Source organism: Schistocerca serialis, chromosome 2 (assembly GCF_023864345.2).
Source record: "Schistocerca serialis cubense isolate TAMUIC-IGC-003099 chromosome 2, iqSchSeri2.2, whole genome shotgun sequence".
NCBI lineage: Eukaryota > Metazoa > Arthropoda > Insecta > Orthoptera > Acrididae > Schistocerca > Schistocerca serialis.
In genome coordinates, this window is record NC_064639.1 from 873,953,273 (window position 1) to 873,972,930 (window position 19,658).

The 19,658-nt window shown below is 42.1% G+C and overlaps 1 protein-coding gene across 1 annotated transcript in view; it reads right to left on the minus strand.

Moving 5' to 3' along the window:
- Positions 1-5,079: 5,079 nt before the first annotated feature.
- Positions 5,080-19,658, minus strand: part of LOC126456487 (farnesol dehydrogenase-like) — a 64,838-nt gene continuing 50,259 nt past the window's right edge. Inside the window, exons 6-7 of the mRNA XM_050092238.1 lie at positions 17,875-18,025; positions 5,080-5,321 (exon numbers count right to left, since the gene is read on the minus strand). Coding sequence (XP_049948195.1) covers positions 5,080-5,321; positions 17,875-18,025 — 393 coding nt within the window. The remainder of the gene's footprint in view (positions 5,322-17,874; positions 18,026-19,658) is intronic.

Here is a 19,658-nt window from a genome sequence, read left to right on the forward strand (position 1 = left end):
GGGCACATTGTTGTGGCGTTTCGGCTGGAAACGAGAATCTCTGAAACAGCGGAGCTGATCGCCTGTTGGCGTACTACTGTCGTGAGCACTTACGGAAAGTGGTTAAAAATGGTGAAATAACGAGTAGGCGGTACGGTACTGGACGTCCAAATCTTATCAAGGTAGAGGTCGGAGGACTCCCCACTGAGATCTGTGGCAGATCTGACGACAGAGTACAATGCTGGTGCAGGCACAAGTGTCTCAAAGCACACGGTTCAATGGCCATTCTTGAGCATGGAGCTCCACATCTCACGACCCCTACGTGTTCCTACGTTGACCCAACGCTATCATCAGTTATGATTGCAATGGGCGCAGCATCACTGAATTTTCACAATGGACCAATAGAAATGTGTCACCTTTATGCTGACCCAACGACATCGTCAGCGATGATTGCAGTGAGCACAGCATCACTGCATTTTCACAGTGGACCAATAGAAGCTTGTCACCTGTATGTTGACCCAACGACATCGTCAGTTACGATTGCAGTGGACACAGCATCACTGAATTTCCACAGTGGACCAATAGAAACATGTCAACTGTCGAATGAATCGCATTTCTTGTTACACTAGGTTGATGGTTGGATCCTTACACGCCGTCTTCCAGGAGAATAGCATGGAGCATGCACCACGCCACAGATTCAAGCTGGTGAGGTCAGAGTTAGGCTATGGGGTACACAAGGGTTAGGCATCATGACAGTAGCGAACTACGTTAACATTATTGTGGACCACCTATGTGCTTCATGTTTGAAGTCTCTCCCTACGGGGATGACATCTTCCAGCAGGATAAGTGTCCGTGTTGCAGGTTCAGCATCGTGCTACAGTGGTTTGAGAGGCACTGCAGTGAACTCACGTTGACGTCTCGGCCATCAAATGTGCCTGATCTGTACCCACTGGCGCACATATCGAGAGCAAGCTGCAAGGTCGTAGAACATCATCCTGTAATTGCCAGGAGCTACTTGACCTGTGGGTAATCTGGTTGCATGTACTTTGGGAATCCTGTCAAAGACTTGAAGAATCCATGCCAAGCAGAATCTCTGTTGTACTGTGTTTGAAAAGTGGAACAACATACTTTAAACATCTGGTCATAATGTTTTGGCCCCTCGGTGTATGTGTTTGTATTGATGTACACCAAAATAAAGTAAAATTTTAGGTAATGAATTGATTTGATACCTTACAAGCAGCATGCCATTTTAAATAAATACAGGTAAGTATATATAATTTCTTTGTTGTATTCAGGACTTCACACTGCTTCGAAAAACATTGTTCAAAATTTTTCCTTCAGTGCCGAAGGGTTAAGAACATATGGCAAATGACTTGTGAGTTTTGATTATGTTTGCAATTTACGTCGACTTTGTCGTATACTGAAGAGGCTACCACAAGTAGGCAGCGTGTCTGCTACAGTTCGCTCAGGTGCTTCTGTTTGACTGGCATCACCATCATCTCGTGCACCTGAAACGTAACGATTGCCTTTCACAGGTGAACTAACAATTTCAGGACATCAATCACAGTATGATATTTCATAATCTTGAACCAGACAGAAACTTATATTCTCAGTCAAAACAAAATACGAAATAATCTGAGCCTCTTTGAGGTCGGGGAGGGGTGATGAGGGACATGGAAAATCACTTTTTGGAGCGTCAAGTGGCAAAGTGTTGCTCGAAGTAGTGATAAAAGTACTACTGTGTTCAGATTCTTGTAAAGTAGCATCTGGAATACAATTAGCAGTTTCATAGGAGTGGCGCAAGAGATGTTAGTATCTAACTAATAGGTGGCAACTGCGTCATTAAATGACTATCACGAAGCTGCTCAGTTTGCCAGCAAGAAAATGTTTGTTAGAATAATTTTTTTCTTAATGTCGGTACAGTTAATTATATGTCAAATTGATGCATCATTTACCATTTCGTGTTGTGGAAAGCGTGGTTTGTAACATCTGATGCGAAGCGTTTTATTTGTGGGGCTAAGAGCCAGCGTAGGTAAAATGCCACTTCCTTGAAACTGAGAAAAACGGACCTAAAGTTTAGTACATCACACAATTTATTGAATGCATATTACTTGAAACTATAAATTATTATAGAAAGCAGACATTGATGAAATCTTACTTGAAATATGAAACCGAAAAACAAATATCTTATCCTAAAAATAGTAGTACATACTTCAGACTCTTGGAGATGGCCCATTACAGCTCTAAAGTTTTTGTAGTCAAACTAGTAAAAGCTTCTGTGGGCCATCTCCAAACACCCTCCTGAAGCTTAGTTTTCCACATTTAAATTCTCTAAAAATTGATATGAAACTGGTGGAATATAAAGTAACAAACACACCAGGTCTTCATATTTAGTTTTAGCTATTTTTATAAGATCGTGACAGATACCATGTGGAAGGAACGCCAGGTGTAACATTCATAGTGTTTTTGCCCCTTTCCACTGGCGAATTGTCAATAATTTTCCGGGTTTATTTCCTTTAATGAACAGCTGAATTTAATTTTCACAGTTCCATAAGTTTTAAACTTCATCCACCAACTCGTAATTTTTAACCATTGCCCTTTTGTCCATCTGTAGTTTCCTAGCGCCTTGAAAATTTACGTTTTGTATTATCTTTGATATCCAAAGAGTCTAACTGATTTATTTATTTCACTGTGAAAGAGTTCTTTCTCCTGCTATGTTTTATGAGAGCCACATAATCACCTACTGAAAACAAAGATTTGGCTTTGCGTTTACAAGATGCAATACTACTGAAGTTCCTGACATTTGGGAGGAAATAATGACCTGCTTCTAGAAATTTTTTATCTATAATCTTCAATTGAGTGTGGTGGACAAGATAGGTCCACAGCGGAGATATGTGCTGGTTCCTGTTTCATCCTCCACACGTGTGAGAATATGTTAGTAAATGGTCAGCTTTTGTATTTACTGATTTGAGGTAAGATAATAGTCATTAGCACCCCTTTGAGAAGTGTGTTCTCCGCACAAACACATTTGTCCTGAATCATGTTCACAATCATGCATTCTACATTGTATATCCAAATGTTTTTATATAAAACTAAACATTTGTAGTTAGAAGGGGCAGACGTATTGTTTGCTCTATGGCAAAAGTTATATTGTGCACAACATCACTGTTTTTAGAGTTCGTAATGTCTGCTGTCATCTCATTTTGTGCTTTCTCCGCACTCCCTTATACAACTCCCATTTAAACTTTTGAGAAGTTTCTCCCTCCTGACTTACACTCACTCTCATTCGAGAGCCAACAGAGCGTGTATCATATTTTGCTTTTTTTTAATTAATTGAACTTATTACCGAACGAACTTCTGTAACAGCATTCTTTAACAATTATTTATTTCCTTGTACAAATTATAATGAAGTTCATAGATTTGCTCTGTTATAGTTTTTGCGATAAATACTGACATTTAACGTTATCTACACTACTGTAATGACTTGTCTCCGTAGGAAGACTTTTAATTCGTGATAACCTCCCATAACTAATGCCATGCAAATTGAGAAATGTGATTTTGCTTAGTCTGACTTTACTGTCACCGTAGAAAAAACAAAACGCCACTGTAACTAAATAATATACTGTTAACGCTGTTTAATATAATCACGAATGAATTATGTCTATGAACCAGTGCCTGGCTTGTTAAATTCAATGAGATGGTACATACACGCAATCTGATGTAATAAACATGTGAATGTTCACGACTGTCTTCTGAGTTAGTATCCTCACGACGTCCCTTGATATTCATTACATCAACCATCCCTGAACGATATACCTTTTGCTATTCGGAATCACCAATGAACCAGAACGTGTCATGCACATGTGCCCGGTTATTTGTATTGCCCAAACGTTCGAAATAGTGCAAGCAGCATTTACAATCTTTGTGTGTGTATGTTTTCGCAGATACACATTTTCCATTTGAATTAACGTACTCTTTACCCTTGTTTCTTTTTCAAGTATTTTTCATTTACTGATCACAATTTCACATACGTTCCCTTGCTTTTCTAACTATTTCACTACTTTCTTGCCTTATGTCGGCCGTCTTGAATGTTTACACCACATGATACGAGTCGTTTGTTTTGATTGGCTGCTTGGATATTGCCCACTACGGCTCTTAAGGGAACTGAAATTTCATAGAGAGGCTTTTCTTTACTCTGTCATTATCTCGCATTATGAGGGGTTTGAACCACCCCAACCGTTTCACGAAGGGCTTAAAGCAGTTTTCTGCTCTAGAGGTTCGATTTTTACCTCGTTTTCAACATTTTGTGAGGTGAAATCAAAAGATAAGTCAAACAATGCTTATATATTCTTATTCATCTGTCTATTATCTGCATTTACAAATTTTGTGTCCAAAAATATTGAGGGGTTACTAAACAAAATGGCGCCGAAGATCATAATGCATGTCGTGCACCGGTGGGCGGGTGGACCTGATTCTGGTAACTGGGTGTTCTGAAACAGACCAGACTAAAAAACTATTAAAACATACGAGTGTAGTTATAGTCAGAACCTCCGAAAAGTGAAAGTCTTTTTTCGCAAAATGGCTGTTATTTGATGAAAGCAAGAAAAATCGACTTTGTTTGGGCCTTCAAATGTAGATAAAAATAGATATTTTGAAAATTGTTTAAAGTTTAGGGACCCGACCATAAGCATTTCAATTCTCTACAGAAGTAGCCAAGCGGTATGAAGAACGGCAGAGTAGTTTTTCGACAGTCAATCAAAATGACAGTCACAATCGCTTTATTTATTTTGTCGCCAACCGGTTTCAACCCGCGTTGGGATGGCATAGTTACCAACCGTGCACAGGCAGGGTGACAACTCCAGCGAGCGACCAAATGGTGTAAATTACCCTGAATATGACGCCATCGCGGGTTGAAACCGGTTGGCGACAAAATAAACAACGCGATTGTGTCTGTCATTTTGATTGATTGATTATAAGTAAACCAATCGCTGCTATCTCCACGCGACTATGTTGTCTAAAAAGTTTTTCGACAGTCTAAACACCCAGCAAAAAAATGTGACTTTTAGGAAATCGCAATTGAAGTTTTGGAAAGAGATAGCATCAGTCTGCGATGCCTGGAGCATACAGTGGGCCTTCCTCGATTTCGTACATCTCGTTCGCGTGCACCGCTTCCTCCCGGGCCGCAGATCTGGCTTCTTTACTGGCCGCAGACGCCAGGCGCTCTGAGAGTACAAGGCGGTCCGCGTTGCGCCTTCTGCAAAATTCCAACGCCGTGTTGCCAAGATGAATGCCCATGACATTCATTGTCTGTGCGACTCCCATGAAACTGTCGCTGAAGATAGCTGCAGCCAAACTGTTTGCAATTTCAAGTAACTCTTTACCGGAATATATGTGTTTTGGGGAAAGCGTCCAAGTCAGCGAATTTATCGACTCGTCAGAGATTTGAGAGTTCGCGCCAACACATTTTTCCAGTAAACTGTCATTCGATAGGTCTTCGTATACAGGTCTGATTGCCTCCGAGCGCCGTCCGTAGGCGCTCGACGACGCGGGACTGCCGGTCCGATGATCATGTATTTAGACTATATCCAACAGTTTGCAGGTAAAACGGTTTCGTCCAGATGTTCTCCGTATCATAAAGTATCGAAAAATGGAATAAAAAATTCATTTTTTGAAGCTTCTAGAGCAGAAAACCCCCTTAACTCAGCAAACAATGCATAGATGCCGTGAGCTTCAAAAACATGAAAACTGGATTTCGCCCACTCTGGTTCTCAGCCCTTCATTTATTCTCGCTGTCGGCGAATACTTTGATTTCCCCACAAGACCTGTAATGACAGCAATGTTAAACACATTCTGCCTTTTGAACTGAGTACAGCCACATAGAGAAAATACTTCATAATGTGGGGTCACCATTTCTCTTATGCGGTCACTATCAGAAGTTACTCATCAGCTAATAATCCATCCGGTGACTGATACAGCGTTCACCGACCATTTCATTGGCGCTCACATTCCACTTTTTTACGGCTGAAGAAGATGACTCGATCCTTAACTGTTAGTGATTAAAAATTCCAAACAAACGTTTTCTTATTTAAAACGAAATCTGACTCGTAATAATAACTTGCAGCGAACAGAACATAATCTAAATCCAAGATTTTATTCACGCAGACGGTCGAGTACCTGACTGTGCGAAGCCACCATCCGTGCGATTAAGTCTGATCGTCTCTAATATCGAATCCCGTTTAGCCATTGCGCCAGCGATATCGCTAATGGGTCCCAAGTCGAAAGACTTGAAAATACGTGACTTCACGAGGCGTGTTGGACCCACATGGCGACGCCCGGTGGAGGCCAAACTTGTTTGCGTGACGAGGCACTCTGGCAGCGCCGTGAAGGATCTGTTCCCCGTGCCACCCTGCCTCTACCGGTCGACCAAGGATGTTAGGAGTTGGAATCGTATGTAGATTCACAATTGAAAAACAACAACTTACAGGCACTGAAGCCCACAAGCTATAGAGGTAATGTCAAACGAAGGATGTGTGGGAAAAGTGTGAAAGTCATCATCGAGTACTGGAAGTGACAGCTAGGGGTCAATAGTTACAAAACACGTCGCGGTCCAGCTATGAAGTGAAGTGCCAGTAAGTAAGTGGTTGACGTAATGAAGGAGCTGTCGCAAAGTAATCAGCTCTAACCGTAGGTTTAAGGATGTAAGACGCTGAGCAGTACGCAAGCCCGCCCCTCATTTACAAACAATTTCCATCCCCGTTATCGACATTGAGTATTAATTACTGCCGTTTATCAGCAGCAAAAACGACAAAGCAGTGCATGCTAGAGGCAACATCAGCAACAGGGACATATTCGAATTTCCCCCTCTCCCCTTTGATTAACACAGCACCGTCGTTACCAGAACCAGATCCACAATGTCTCCGTGGTGATATCACAGATACAAATATTTATCTATCATAGAAACAGATGGTTCAAATGGCTCTGAGCACTATGGGACTCAACTGCTGTGGTCATAAGTCCCCTAGAACTTAGAACTACTTAAACCTAACTAACCTAAGGACATCACACACATCCATGCCCGAGGCAGGATTCGAACCTGCGACCGTAGCGGTCGTGCGGTTCCAGACTGTAGCGCCTTTAACCGCTCGGCCACTCCGGCCGGCATAGAAACAGAACTGGCATGTTGGCACGTCTTTACATGACACTGATAGCGACACTGGAGCACTGGAAGGACAAGACAATACATTTGAGAGCTGCCGTATTGTGACTGCCCAGCGGACGGGACGCTCCATCTCTGACATGCCCCCCTCCCCCTCCCTCCCCCCCCCCACCACCCCCCCCCCCCCCCCCGGCAGTACCGTGGGTAATTTTTTAGAACATTTGTCGTGGAGAATAGCAACGGTCTGGCTAAAATAGTCTAAAAATGGATTAAAAACAGTCTTGACCGTAATAAAATTATAATTGTTTTCCATGATTACCGGTTTCGGTCAGAATGTGACCATCTTCAGGCTATTTATATCATGTTGGTAGGCGGTGGCGGTAAACGGAACTCGTACCTCCACAAACGTCAACTCAACAGATGACGTTCATGGAGTCTCACAGCTGCTCCATTCACCGCCACAGCCTACTAGCATGGTATGAATAGTCTGAAGATGGTAACATTCTGGCAGAAACAAGTAACCGTTGCAAACAAAGATTTTATTACATTGCTCTTCATTAGGAACGTGGGTGCCCTCAGCGACTACGATACGACTTACAAATGATAGAGCACAGGAATCAGTCGTCCTTTATTTGCGGATTTTATTTCGCAAATCTACACTACTGGCCATTAAAATTGCTACACCACCAAGATGATGTGCTACAAACGCGAAATTTAACCGACAGGAAGAAGATACTGTGATATGCAAATGATTAGCTTTCTAGAGCATTCACACAAGGTTGGCGCCGGTGGCAACACCTACAACGTGTTGACATGAGGAAAGTTTCCAACCGATTTCTCACACACAAACAGCAGTTGACCGGCGTTGCCTGGTGAAACATTGTTGTGATGCCTCGTGTAAGGTGGAGAAATGCGTACCATCACGTTCCCGACTTTGATAAAGGTCGGATTGTAGCCTGTCCCAATTGCGGTTTATCGTATCGCGACATTGCTGCACGCGTTGGTCGAGATCCAATGACTGTTAACAGAATATGGAATCGGTGGGTTCAGGAGGGTAATACGCAACGCCGTGCTGGATCCCAAAGGCATCGTATCACTAGCAGTCAAGATGACAGGCATCTTATCCGCATGGCTGTAACGGATCGTGCAGCCACGTCTCGATCTCTGAGTCGGGGACGTTTGCAAGACAACAACCATCTGCACGAATAGTTCGCAGCAGATTGCAGCAGAATGGACTATCAGCTCGGAGACCATGGCTGCGGTTACCCTTGACGCTGCATCACAGACAGGAGCGCCCCGATGATGTACTCAACGACGAACCTGGGTGCACGAATGGCAAAACGTCATTTTTTCGGATGAATCCAGGATCCGTTTACAGCATCATGATGGTCGCATCCGTGTTTGGCGACATCGCGGTGAACGCACATTGGAAACGTGTATTCGCCATCGCCATACTGGCGTATCACCCGGCGTGATGGTATGGGCCACACGTATCGGTCACGTCTTGTTCGCATTGACGGCACTTTGACAGTGGACGTTTCATTTCAGATGTGTTACGACCCGTGGCTCTACCCTTCATTCGATCCCTGCGAAACACTACATTTCAGCAGGATAACGCACTACCGCATGTTGTAGGTCCTCTACGGGCCTTTCTGGATACAGAAAATGTTCGACTGCTGCCCTGGCCAGCACATTCTCCAGATCTCTCACCAACTGAAAACGTCTGGTTTATGGTGGCTGAGCAACTGGCTCGTCACAATACGCCAGTCATTACTCTTGATGAACTGTGGTATCGTGTTGAAGCTCCATGGGCGGCTGTACCTCTACACGCCATCCAAGCTCTGTTTGACTCAATGCCCATGCGTATCAAGGCCGTTATTACGGCCAGAGGTTGTTGTTCTGGGTACTGATTTCTCAGGATCTATGCACCCAAATTGCGTGAAAATGTAATCACATGTCAGTTCTAGTATAATATATCTGTCCAATGAATACCCGTTTGTCATCTGCATTTGTTCTTGGTGTAGCAATTTTAATGGCCAATAGTGTAGATATTGGCTAGTACCAGCCATTATCAATGCACCGTTTCGTAGTATCAATGCATGTCAGTTCGCTGTTGTTCGGTCGTCTGTCACAGTTCTTTCATGACTACAGAATTGTGACAGACGGGAGCCGACATGCAATGATACTACGATATAGTGTATTGATAATGGCTAGGTGCTAGCCGAAATCTAGATTTGGTAAATAAAATCTGCAAATGTAGGACTACTAATTGCTGTGCTCTATCATTTGTAAATATTTTTATTGCGGTCAAGACTGTTTTTAATTCATTTGTAATTTTTCCGTGGGTACCTGGATATGCGCAAAACTGTGGCTGCCTTTCCGTTGTAGCCAACAACATGCTGATGACAGGTGTGGCAGCGACTGTTCCGGACTGTAACACTTGTAGACAGATGGCAGTACAGCAACTAACTCTACAATTACATTCCGGGCAACAGGTACCTCCTCTCTCTTTTGATATGGAAGTCACCTGCTCGTACATGCGCACTATCTGTGGTATCTGGACACCATTATGCAATGCAGAACTGGTCAGATGATGTCACGAGAGGTAGACCCCCAATGTGAAAGGAGTCGGGGAGTTTCTCTAGTCAACAGAGAAGCAGTAACAGCAGACTGGATAGGTCATGGGAGCTCAGTAACTTTTGGTGCGAACTAAATATGGGATTCAGCAGAGTAACAAATCCATCAGAGACGTATCTGTCCTCCTAAAGGTGTCCAAGCCGACTGCTAGTGATGTGATTGTGAAGAGGAAATGGAAAGGAACCACCACAGCTAAATAAACATCAGCCAGACCTCATGTCTGGAGGACAGGGACCGTTGAGCATTGCGGAGAATGGTTGTACAAATCAGATGAAATCTGAGAGGGGAAGTACTCCTGAGTTCCCAAGTGCTACTGGCAGTCCAGCAAGCCCAGTGAAGTTACAAAAAAACAGGGTACAATCGTCGGGCAGCTCTTCATTAGCCACACATTTCTGTGTTCAATGCTGAGTGACACTTTTGCAGTTGTAGAGAGCGACGCCACTGGTCAGTGGATGACTGAAAACAACCGATTTGAAGGATGAATCACGCTATACCTTGTGGCAACACGATGGAAGATTCTGAATTTGGTGAATTCCTGGAAAACGATACCTTTTACCAAGTCTAGTTCCGATGTCAAGTACTAAGAAGGTAGGTTAAGTAAGGCATGGGGGTGTTTTTCGTGGTTAGGATGTGGTCTCCTTCCTGCGCCTAACGCGGCAGGACCAGAACACATTTTATAGCATTTTGTTGTGCGCATAATAGACAAAAAATTCGGAAACGATGATTTTTGGTATCAGCTTGAAAACGCACCAAGTCAGAAAGCAGCATCTGTGAGGCTATGGTCTGTGGACGGAAACAGTCCTGAAATGGATTCGCGCGCACAGAGTTCCGATCTCAACCCAATGGAGCACGTTCGGGATGAGTTACAACATTTACATCGCTACAGATCCCACAGCCCAACATCGCTACTTTCTTTCGTCTCGGCTCTTGAGGAAGAACGGGATAGCCACACCGCAGGAGCCAAAGAAAGCAGTCAGCATCACTTTGAGGTTGCTGCGCACTTGACAGGCCTTCTTTGGTTTCATGAGGAATGCTTTCACTGTGATGACTGGGATTTGGTTTCCGCGTCGTACCCGTACACCCAACACTCGATACGAGTGACTATGGTGCTAACGAAGTCGGGGTCACTGTTTGTGGAGTCACTGTTTATGGAGTCCAGCATGTCATGTGAGCACCGAAGCCTGTGTGAGCACCGAAGGCTGTCTGAATCTTCCGAACAGTCTCCATCTGGCTGTCGCCCAGTTTCTGACAAAATATGATGCAGTAGCGCTGCTCCAATAGTTTCTCGTTTCCATTGCAATGAAAATTGACGCGAGCACTACACACTGACTCACTCAATGCTGCTTACCAGCAACTGACGCTATCGACAGACTGGACGATTTCGCATGAAGGCTGAAGGTCGGCACTTGCAAGCATGCTAGATTCAAATCCATCTGGTCAGGTCAAAATAAAAAGGTCGGATACTTTTCTAACAGACCTTCCACTAACGAATAAAAGCTCATCTGGTTTTGATGGTGTTCCCAATAGATTACTAAAAATTTGTACCCGGGAAATAAGCCTGGTCTTATCTGAAATATGTAATGCATCATTAACTCAAGGTATTTTTCCAGAGAGACTGAAATATATCGTGTTCAAATTCCAATTTAAGAAAGATGATAGGAGAGATGTCAGTAACTAACAACCTGTTTCACTACTGATATCATTTTCCAAAAATTTTGAGGTGATATATTCTAGAACAGTATCTCACCGAGCAAAACTAATATCCTCAGTAAATCACAGTTTGTATTTCAGAGAGCTACTCTACTGAAAATGATATTTACGTGTTCACTCCTCAAATTTTACAAGCTTTAAATAGTAAAACAACGCCGGTAGGTGTTTTCAGCGACCTACCTAAGGCATTTGACTGTGTCAATCACATCATTCGCTTTCATAAATTGAATTTTTATGAGTTTTATGGTATGACGAATCAATGGATAATGTCGCAGCTAGCCAAAAGAATGCAGACAGTCGTACTTAGTAATTCAACCAAAATAGTCTGCGGATGTTATTTTGACTCAAGAGAAGTCATCTATGGGGTTCCGCAAGGCTCAATCTTAGATCTACCTGTGTTTCTCATATATGTAAACTCTCGTCCATCGTATAATATATAAAAAGCAATTTTTTTCTTAGATGACACCAGAGTTACGGCTACTAAAAGATTTTGCCTGGAATTTAGCAACTTCGCTAATATGAAGCCATCGAAAAACTGTACGAGGTTAAGTAAAGCACGATTTCCACTCGTGAAACTAATAAAGCATGTCCCAGACGTGTATCTGCAGTAGTTTTCTAGAACATCCAGAGAATCAAAGATTATTATACAAGTAAATTTGTTTACTTTCCATTGAGAATGCAGAAACGTTTCTCATTGTTGACAACGTTAGTGAGTTTCCTAACCTTGAAACGAGTTAGTTTTCTGCATTGTTCAGTGAAAGAACATAATAACAACAGTGTATTTATGTGAAACCACATAGTAACTGTCGTAGTTTGCAGATTATTTATGAAATAGGGATGCCTTTTAAATTTACGAGAGAGGAATACGCCGATATGATGTTTATTTATGGCAAATGTGATGGTAATTCTACGGATGCAGTTAACGAATGTCGTGTACGTATCCATCTCGGAGGATTCCGAATGCACGAGTCATTAGTGGAGGATTTCAAATATTACGGGAAACAGATTCTCTACCTAGCGTTCATAATCATTACGAGCGCTCGTTACGTGAAGACTATGATGAGTATATTATGGATGCCGTTCAACGCAGCCCGGGTACCAATACACGACGCGTCTCTCAACGATTAGGCATTTCACAGTCTAAGGTATGGCGTACACTGAAGTACAATAACAGGTATCTTTATCATAAGCAAAAAGTGCATCAATCGCATCTGGGAGATCCTGCCCTTCGCTTGGAGTTGTGCAACTGGTTGAAGATTAATCCGCAGTTACACAGAAACATTTTTATTTACTGATGAGATACAGTTTACTCGAGATTGTATAAAAAATTTACATAACGAACACGTATGGTCTGAAGCAAAACCACATGCAACAGTGCAACGTAATTTCCAGCAGCGATTTAGTCTAAATATGGGGTGTGCTACAATCAACACACACTTTATTGGACCTTTCATTTTCCCAGGACGTCTAACTGGCGAGACGTATTTACAATTCCTTCAAGAAGAAATGCTCTGCTTGCTCGAGTGCGTTCCAGTTGCTACGCGATTGCAAATGTAATTGCAACATGACGGCGCGCCACCACTTTACACCAACTACATTTTCCCCAAAAATGGATTGGTCGTGGTGCTACACGTCTGTGGCCACCCAGATCACTCGATGTAACACCAATGGATATTTTTTTATGGGGATGGATGAACGACAATTTGAGGACAAAGTCAATACACGTCAGGCATTACTTGCTCGCATTGTGAATGCAACAGACGAAATTAAGAACAACCGTATGAAACTGAAGTCTGTTCATACACGTGCAGCTGAATGCACTGAACTCGGTGGAGATATTTTTGAACATTTATTGTGAATGATTGTGAAATTATATGTACACTGTACAACTTCCTTAACACAACTTTGTTTTTTCCGATTTAACATGAATTCACGTGTGCTGTACTATTAATAAAAGCAGATTATCTGACACATTCATACAGTTTCAGCTAACGTTATTACCATCAGTTTATCCAAAATTGAATTCTCTACAACTACTGTTGAAAAATTTGTTTAATTGTCGGGAATTTAAAAAAACAAATTAGGCCAAGTAATTAATAAATTAAAAATTTTACGAAATTACTTATTTGCTTGTCTTGATGTTTTGAAAACTACTGCAAATACACGTCTGGGACATGTTTAATCGCATTCACAAGATCAATAACAACAAAATAAATGGAAATCTTGTTTTAATTTCACCTCGTACAGTTTTTCGATGGCTTCATATTAGCGAAGTAGCTAAATTTAAGGCAAAATCTTTCATTAGCTGTAACTCTGTAACTAAACATTTGCGGATCCATGTTTATATCAACTTTTTTCTTTAGTTTTACTTGTGGAACATATTAAAATATTTGCATATCTTCGTGGATCATTTTTATATATACAGGGTGTCTCACCTAACTCTGCCATCTCAAATATCTCTGGAACAACAACAGATATTGAAACATGGTTTTCACCAGCATGAACGTACGGTGTTGGCTTAGGAAACCAAATACTATCTGAAATTTAAAAACGTAAACAAATACGATTTTCAACACAAACTTGTGTATTTTTAAATGGACACCCCCCATTATTTCGTATGCAGTCAATAGCATGAAAAATCACGCAAATAACTGCGTTTGTTACATCGCAGTTCGTCAGTTCCATCCAGAGAAATTGCGAAGCGAAGTTGGCGCTTGAAATAAATGAAGCGCACAGCTAGCGCACGTCCTGAGACTCAAGCGTGCACCTCACGCTGCCGGTAATCGTGATGTGATTGACGTACTACGTCAGTGGAGTGTTAATGTATGGTGTGGTATTGTATGACAACACATCATTGCCCCACATTTCATTGATGGCACTGCTAAAGGGGGATAGTGTAGCCCCTTATTGAGCTGTACCTTACTTGAACCGGTCCACCTCTTATAATGTGTCACGTAATGTGGTATGAGAATGATGGATGTATTGCGCATAATGTTTATTGTTGCGGAATGGCAACAAGAGGTACAATTAGTGGTAACACACTTGGTTTCACGTTTCTAAACCTCATAAGTTCTGAAATGTGTGGCTTGTAAAGGATAGCAACGGCGTCACAGTTTCTAACGTAATGCATCGCATGTAGTACTGTGCTCACAGCAGGGATTGCCTGCACTGGCGCCTGTATCCTGTCAGTGTACAAGGACTCCTTACCCAGTCTGTTGAAATGTTCTCATACTATAACGTAATTCGCATAAGTTTCCACATTAAAACCTGTTTTCTTGTGGCTTGTTACGTTTGCCGTCATCTAGTCGATATGCCGGCCTTCAGTAATGAAGAAAAACTAGATATTCTTTTAGTTTATGGCGAATGTCACAGAAATGCAACTGCAGCTGTGACACCGCATGCTGAACGCCACCCAGATCGGCGGTGTACGTCACATCGAACCATTGGCAACATCTGCAAGACACTCGCGGAAACTGGAAGCTGAGCTCCCACAAAACGTCGACGTATAACGCCAGCGACTGGTAATGGAAACGAAATTGCTGTAGTGGCTGCTGTAGCGCACAATTCTCAGGTGGGTGTAAGAGAAATTGCACGAGGTGCAGGAATAAGCCACAGTAGTGCGTGCAGAATCTTGCATCGGCATCGGTTTCATCAGTTCCATAACTCACTGCACCAGGAACTGTGCGGGAATGACTTTGAAATCTGCATTGCATTGTGTCATGTTGCACTTCAGCAGTTTCAAGGTAATCCCGTATTCCTAAGCAATACGTTCTTTACAAACAAGACTTCATTTACAGATCATGCTAATGTGAATCTGCGTAAACGCACTACTGGTCCGTGCAAAATCCCCACTGGATTTGCCAAGTTGCTCATCAACGACAGTGGAGTGTCAATGGTTGGTGCGGTACTGTTACTAACTGTATTGTAGGTCCCTACTTTTACCGTGGATCAGTGAATGGACAGCGATATGCATCATTTCTCCAACACATACTAGAGCTCCTTATGGAGGATCTAGGATTGGAAACACGCCTATCAATGTGATTCCAACATAATGGATGTCCTGCACACAGTGCAAAAGTTGCCAAAGACGTTCTAGATGCGACATTTCCAAATACGAGGATGGGGCGGTCCCCCAACTTGACGCCATTAGACTTCTTTCTCTGCGGCGCAGTGAGAGACAGACCGTATCAAGAACCTCCAACGACAGTAGAGGATATGCAACATCCTATTACTGCGGCGTGTGCGGCAAAATCTGTAGAAACTCTACAATCTGTGCAACACTCTCTCGTTACCCGTCTGCAAACGTGTATTGATGCAAGCGGAGGGCACTTCGCACATATGTTGACGTGACACAGTTTCATTGGTCAAGATATGGGTGTATTTTGTATGCTGGACGTAATGCACAACAATACAGTTTCTGTGGGTGACAGCGCACTAGTAATTGTGCTTAGCAAGTGAATTCCAATGTGTTATCTATAATTGTAGTTCAAGTTGTCATTTCGCTATCCCACTGTGTGAGCACCCGACACTGGCAGCGTGAGGTGCACGTTTGAGTCTCAGGAGGTGCGCTAGGTGTGCGCTTCCTTTATTTAAAGCGCCAACTTCGCTTCGCAATTTCTCGAGATGGAACTGACGTACTGCGATGCAACCAACGCCACTATTTTTGTGATTTTTCATGCTATTGATTGCATACGAAATAACAGGGGGCGTCCATTTAAAAATACACAAGTTTGTGTTGAAAATAGCATTTGTTTACGTTTTTAAATTTCACATAGTATTTGGTTTCCTAAGGCCCCGCCGTACGTTCATGCTGGTGAAAACCGTTTTTGAATATCTGTTGTTGTTTCAGAGATAGGTGGCAGAGTTAGGTGAGACCTGTATAAGAATTTTTAAACACTGTTCTTAACAGTACCACTGATTTTCTGCGAATGCACTTACTCTTAATTTTAAAAAGACTCATTTATTCAGTTCTGTACATTTAGGGGTGTTACACCAGTGGTTAGTGTAATACATGGTTAGCAATTAATAATTAGGGTGGAAACTTCAAAATTTTGAGGTGTTCACATTGATGATATTGTAAACTGCGCTTCTCCAGTTCACATTATCTTCGACGGGTACACCTACAAGTTTTGAAGTTTCTACCCTATTTATTATTTCGTCACCAGCCACATTTGCACTTACGATCAATGCACATCTTGAGGAGAGACATATGTCATTTGACATATTTTGCATATTTTCATTATAATATCGTATGGAGTAATGTACTGCGATAACTCATCTTTAAGAAAGAAAGTCTTCATAGCTCAAAAAAGCTATGAAATAATAATACGTGGTGCTCACCCACGATCAACTTGTTTAAAGAGTTGGGCCTTGTGAATACTGCTTCACATTGTATTTATTCCCTCATTAAGTTTGTTGTAAATAATCCAGTGCAAAAGCAGAAGGGATAATGACATTCATTATTCCACGTTAAGATTGTGTTTAGCACCAAAAGTGGTGCATAACACTGCAACAAAAAATTTCGATCGCTTATCCAGGGATGTAACATTTCTGAGAGAGAGAAAAGTAAAATTTGAAAATGAAAATGAAATAGTTTCTCCTTTACAACTCCTTCTGTTCCATAGAAGAATTTCTATTATTGTAACGTGTAAAAGGTGCGGTGTAGGAATTACTGAGTCACATCTGTATGTTGGAAAAAATAAAATAAAACATTTAAAAAATGAAAAGTCGTTTAGCATGTAGCCACATTTACAAATTCATTGGTGATGTGAAAGTAAAATGATTCATTCCATATAATTACGATTTACCAGACAAAATGATCCTTGAAATATGAAACTAACTAACTACTGCATGCAAAGACTCCAGAAAACAACTTTGGTATCAATGTGTGCTTTTGTTAAATTTTTTATTGCCATTGTAGCCTGAACATGATATTTATACCTCGAAACACGTTGCTTCATTAAATAATTTGTCAACAAATTTTACGAACGGTTGCGGTCCCTGGAGAACCAGTCTTTGTACTGAAGATCAGAAAACAATATCTTCAGAGTTTCAGAGTAGTCAACAACCTTCTCTGAATCTACAAAGGCTAAAAATGTAGGTAAGACTTCATTCAATCTATCTTCTAAGATAACTTGTAAGGTCATTATTCCGTCATGTGTTTCATTTCTCCAGAACCCAAATTGATCTTTCCCGCAGACAGCTACTACCAATATGATTATTATCCTGTTAATAATCAATGGTCTTTATATCATGACTTATTATTTACTATACAATAGAGAGTAGTAGGGAAATGAGGAAAATGACAGAGCCTATCAATACACAACGTTGTTCAGTCTCTGAACTTGGTGTTGTTGGCTGATAGGTTTAAAGTTTCCAGAGTTGGCACGTACGTACTAGCACAGAACCCGGAGCTCCCAGGACATAGATGACGGCATCGGCGATGTCCTCCGGCATGATGTGCGGATGCTTCAGGACAACGTCCCGCGAGAGGAGCTGCTGCTTGTCGAAGATGTCGGTGGCCACCACACCAGGGCTGATCTCCTGCAAGGCAAATGAAGTCAACTAAACCATGCACCACGGCTACCCGCACTTAAGGTACAATTTATATGTACATAAACATGATTTTATTTCAAAATAAACAAAATGTGAAGATCGTCATAAAGTTTTAATTCTTCTTTTCCCACTGCTATTTTTTCGTTTCCTATTGGTCCACCATGCTATCTTGGCAGTGGTGGGCGTCATTTCTGACGCCACCACTCTCTCCAAGAAGGAATCTATGTACCATCCCATCTCACGGCGTGTGGTGTAGATCTGATTTTCAAGTGCATTAAAGTTTTCAGCGTGTGCCTGAAGTATAACTGAGATGGAAAGTGGGTACCATCCCAGTAAGTACAAAGAGCGTTCGAAAAGTTTTGCACAGTTGTCTCTCATTTTTTTATTTTTTGCAGGAGGAGAATGAAATTTTTTGTGAACATACTTGCAACATTTAGCTATAAGGTGGTATACAAAAGTATTTTCTTTCATTTATAGTTGAGCCATAATGGACCGTGAAGTAGATGTCATGTTGCGACAACGGTCGGTGATGGAGTTCCTGTTCAAGAACGGCCATGACTCTGCCAGGATGAAGCATGGTTGTTTTTGTCCGAAACAGAGCAAAACCCAATCCATGTAGTGGTGTCATCCAGATTCCCCTCGGAAGAAGAAACCAAGACTTTCACGAACAGCACGCAGAAAGGTGATGGCCTCCTTCTTCTGGGATCAATGTGGTGTCATTTTCATTGACGTTTTGGAATTTGGTTCCACAATTAACCAGGACTGTTACTGTGTGTAACTCCGACGTGCCATCAAGACCAACAGACCACAGCTTCAGGGTCAGCTCATCAGACTACACCATCACAATACCAAACCCCATACAGCCCTTATGAAGCAGGAGAAAATCAGGAAAGTGGGTTGGAAAATTGTTCCTCATCCTCCCTACAGTCCCGACTTGGCTCCGTCTGATTTTTACCTCTTTGGTCGTCTGAAGACCCACCTGCGCGGTAAAACCTTAGATAGTGAGAAAGACCTTATTTCCTTATGAAGCAGGAGAAAATCAGGAAAGTGGGTTGGAAAATTGTTCCTCATCCTCCCTATAGTCCCGACTTGGCTCCGTCTGATTTTTACCTCTTTGGTCGTCTGAAGACCCACCTGCGCGGTAAAACCTTAGATAGTGAGAAAGACCTTATTTCCGGTGTCAAGCGATGGTGTAAAAGTCAATCCCCAGAATTTTACCAAAGTGCATTTACATCACGGAGAGAACGTTGGGCCAGATGCGTCACAGCTGGTGGAGGCTACATTGAGTAGGCTCAATGTATAGCTAAATGTTCCAAGAATGTTCACAAAAACTTCATTCTCCTCCTGCAAAAAAATGAAAAAATTACAGACTACTGTGAAAAACTTTTTGAACGCCCTTTATACCTATTTGGGTGTGAAAAATCACTTTGAAACTACAACCAGGCTGACCGATATACCAGCACACGTCATTAATCCGCAAGGTGAATTCGACACGAGGCTCGACTCCCCGTGTCCCGGAAGCGGGTGCGTTAGCGCGCTCTGCTATCCGGCCTCCACAAGTAAAGTTATGTAATTACTTTTTCGTTTCCTTGCATATACTCGTCTGCATAGTTGGTACACT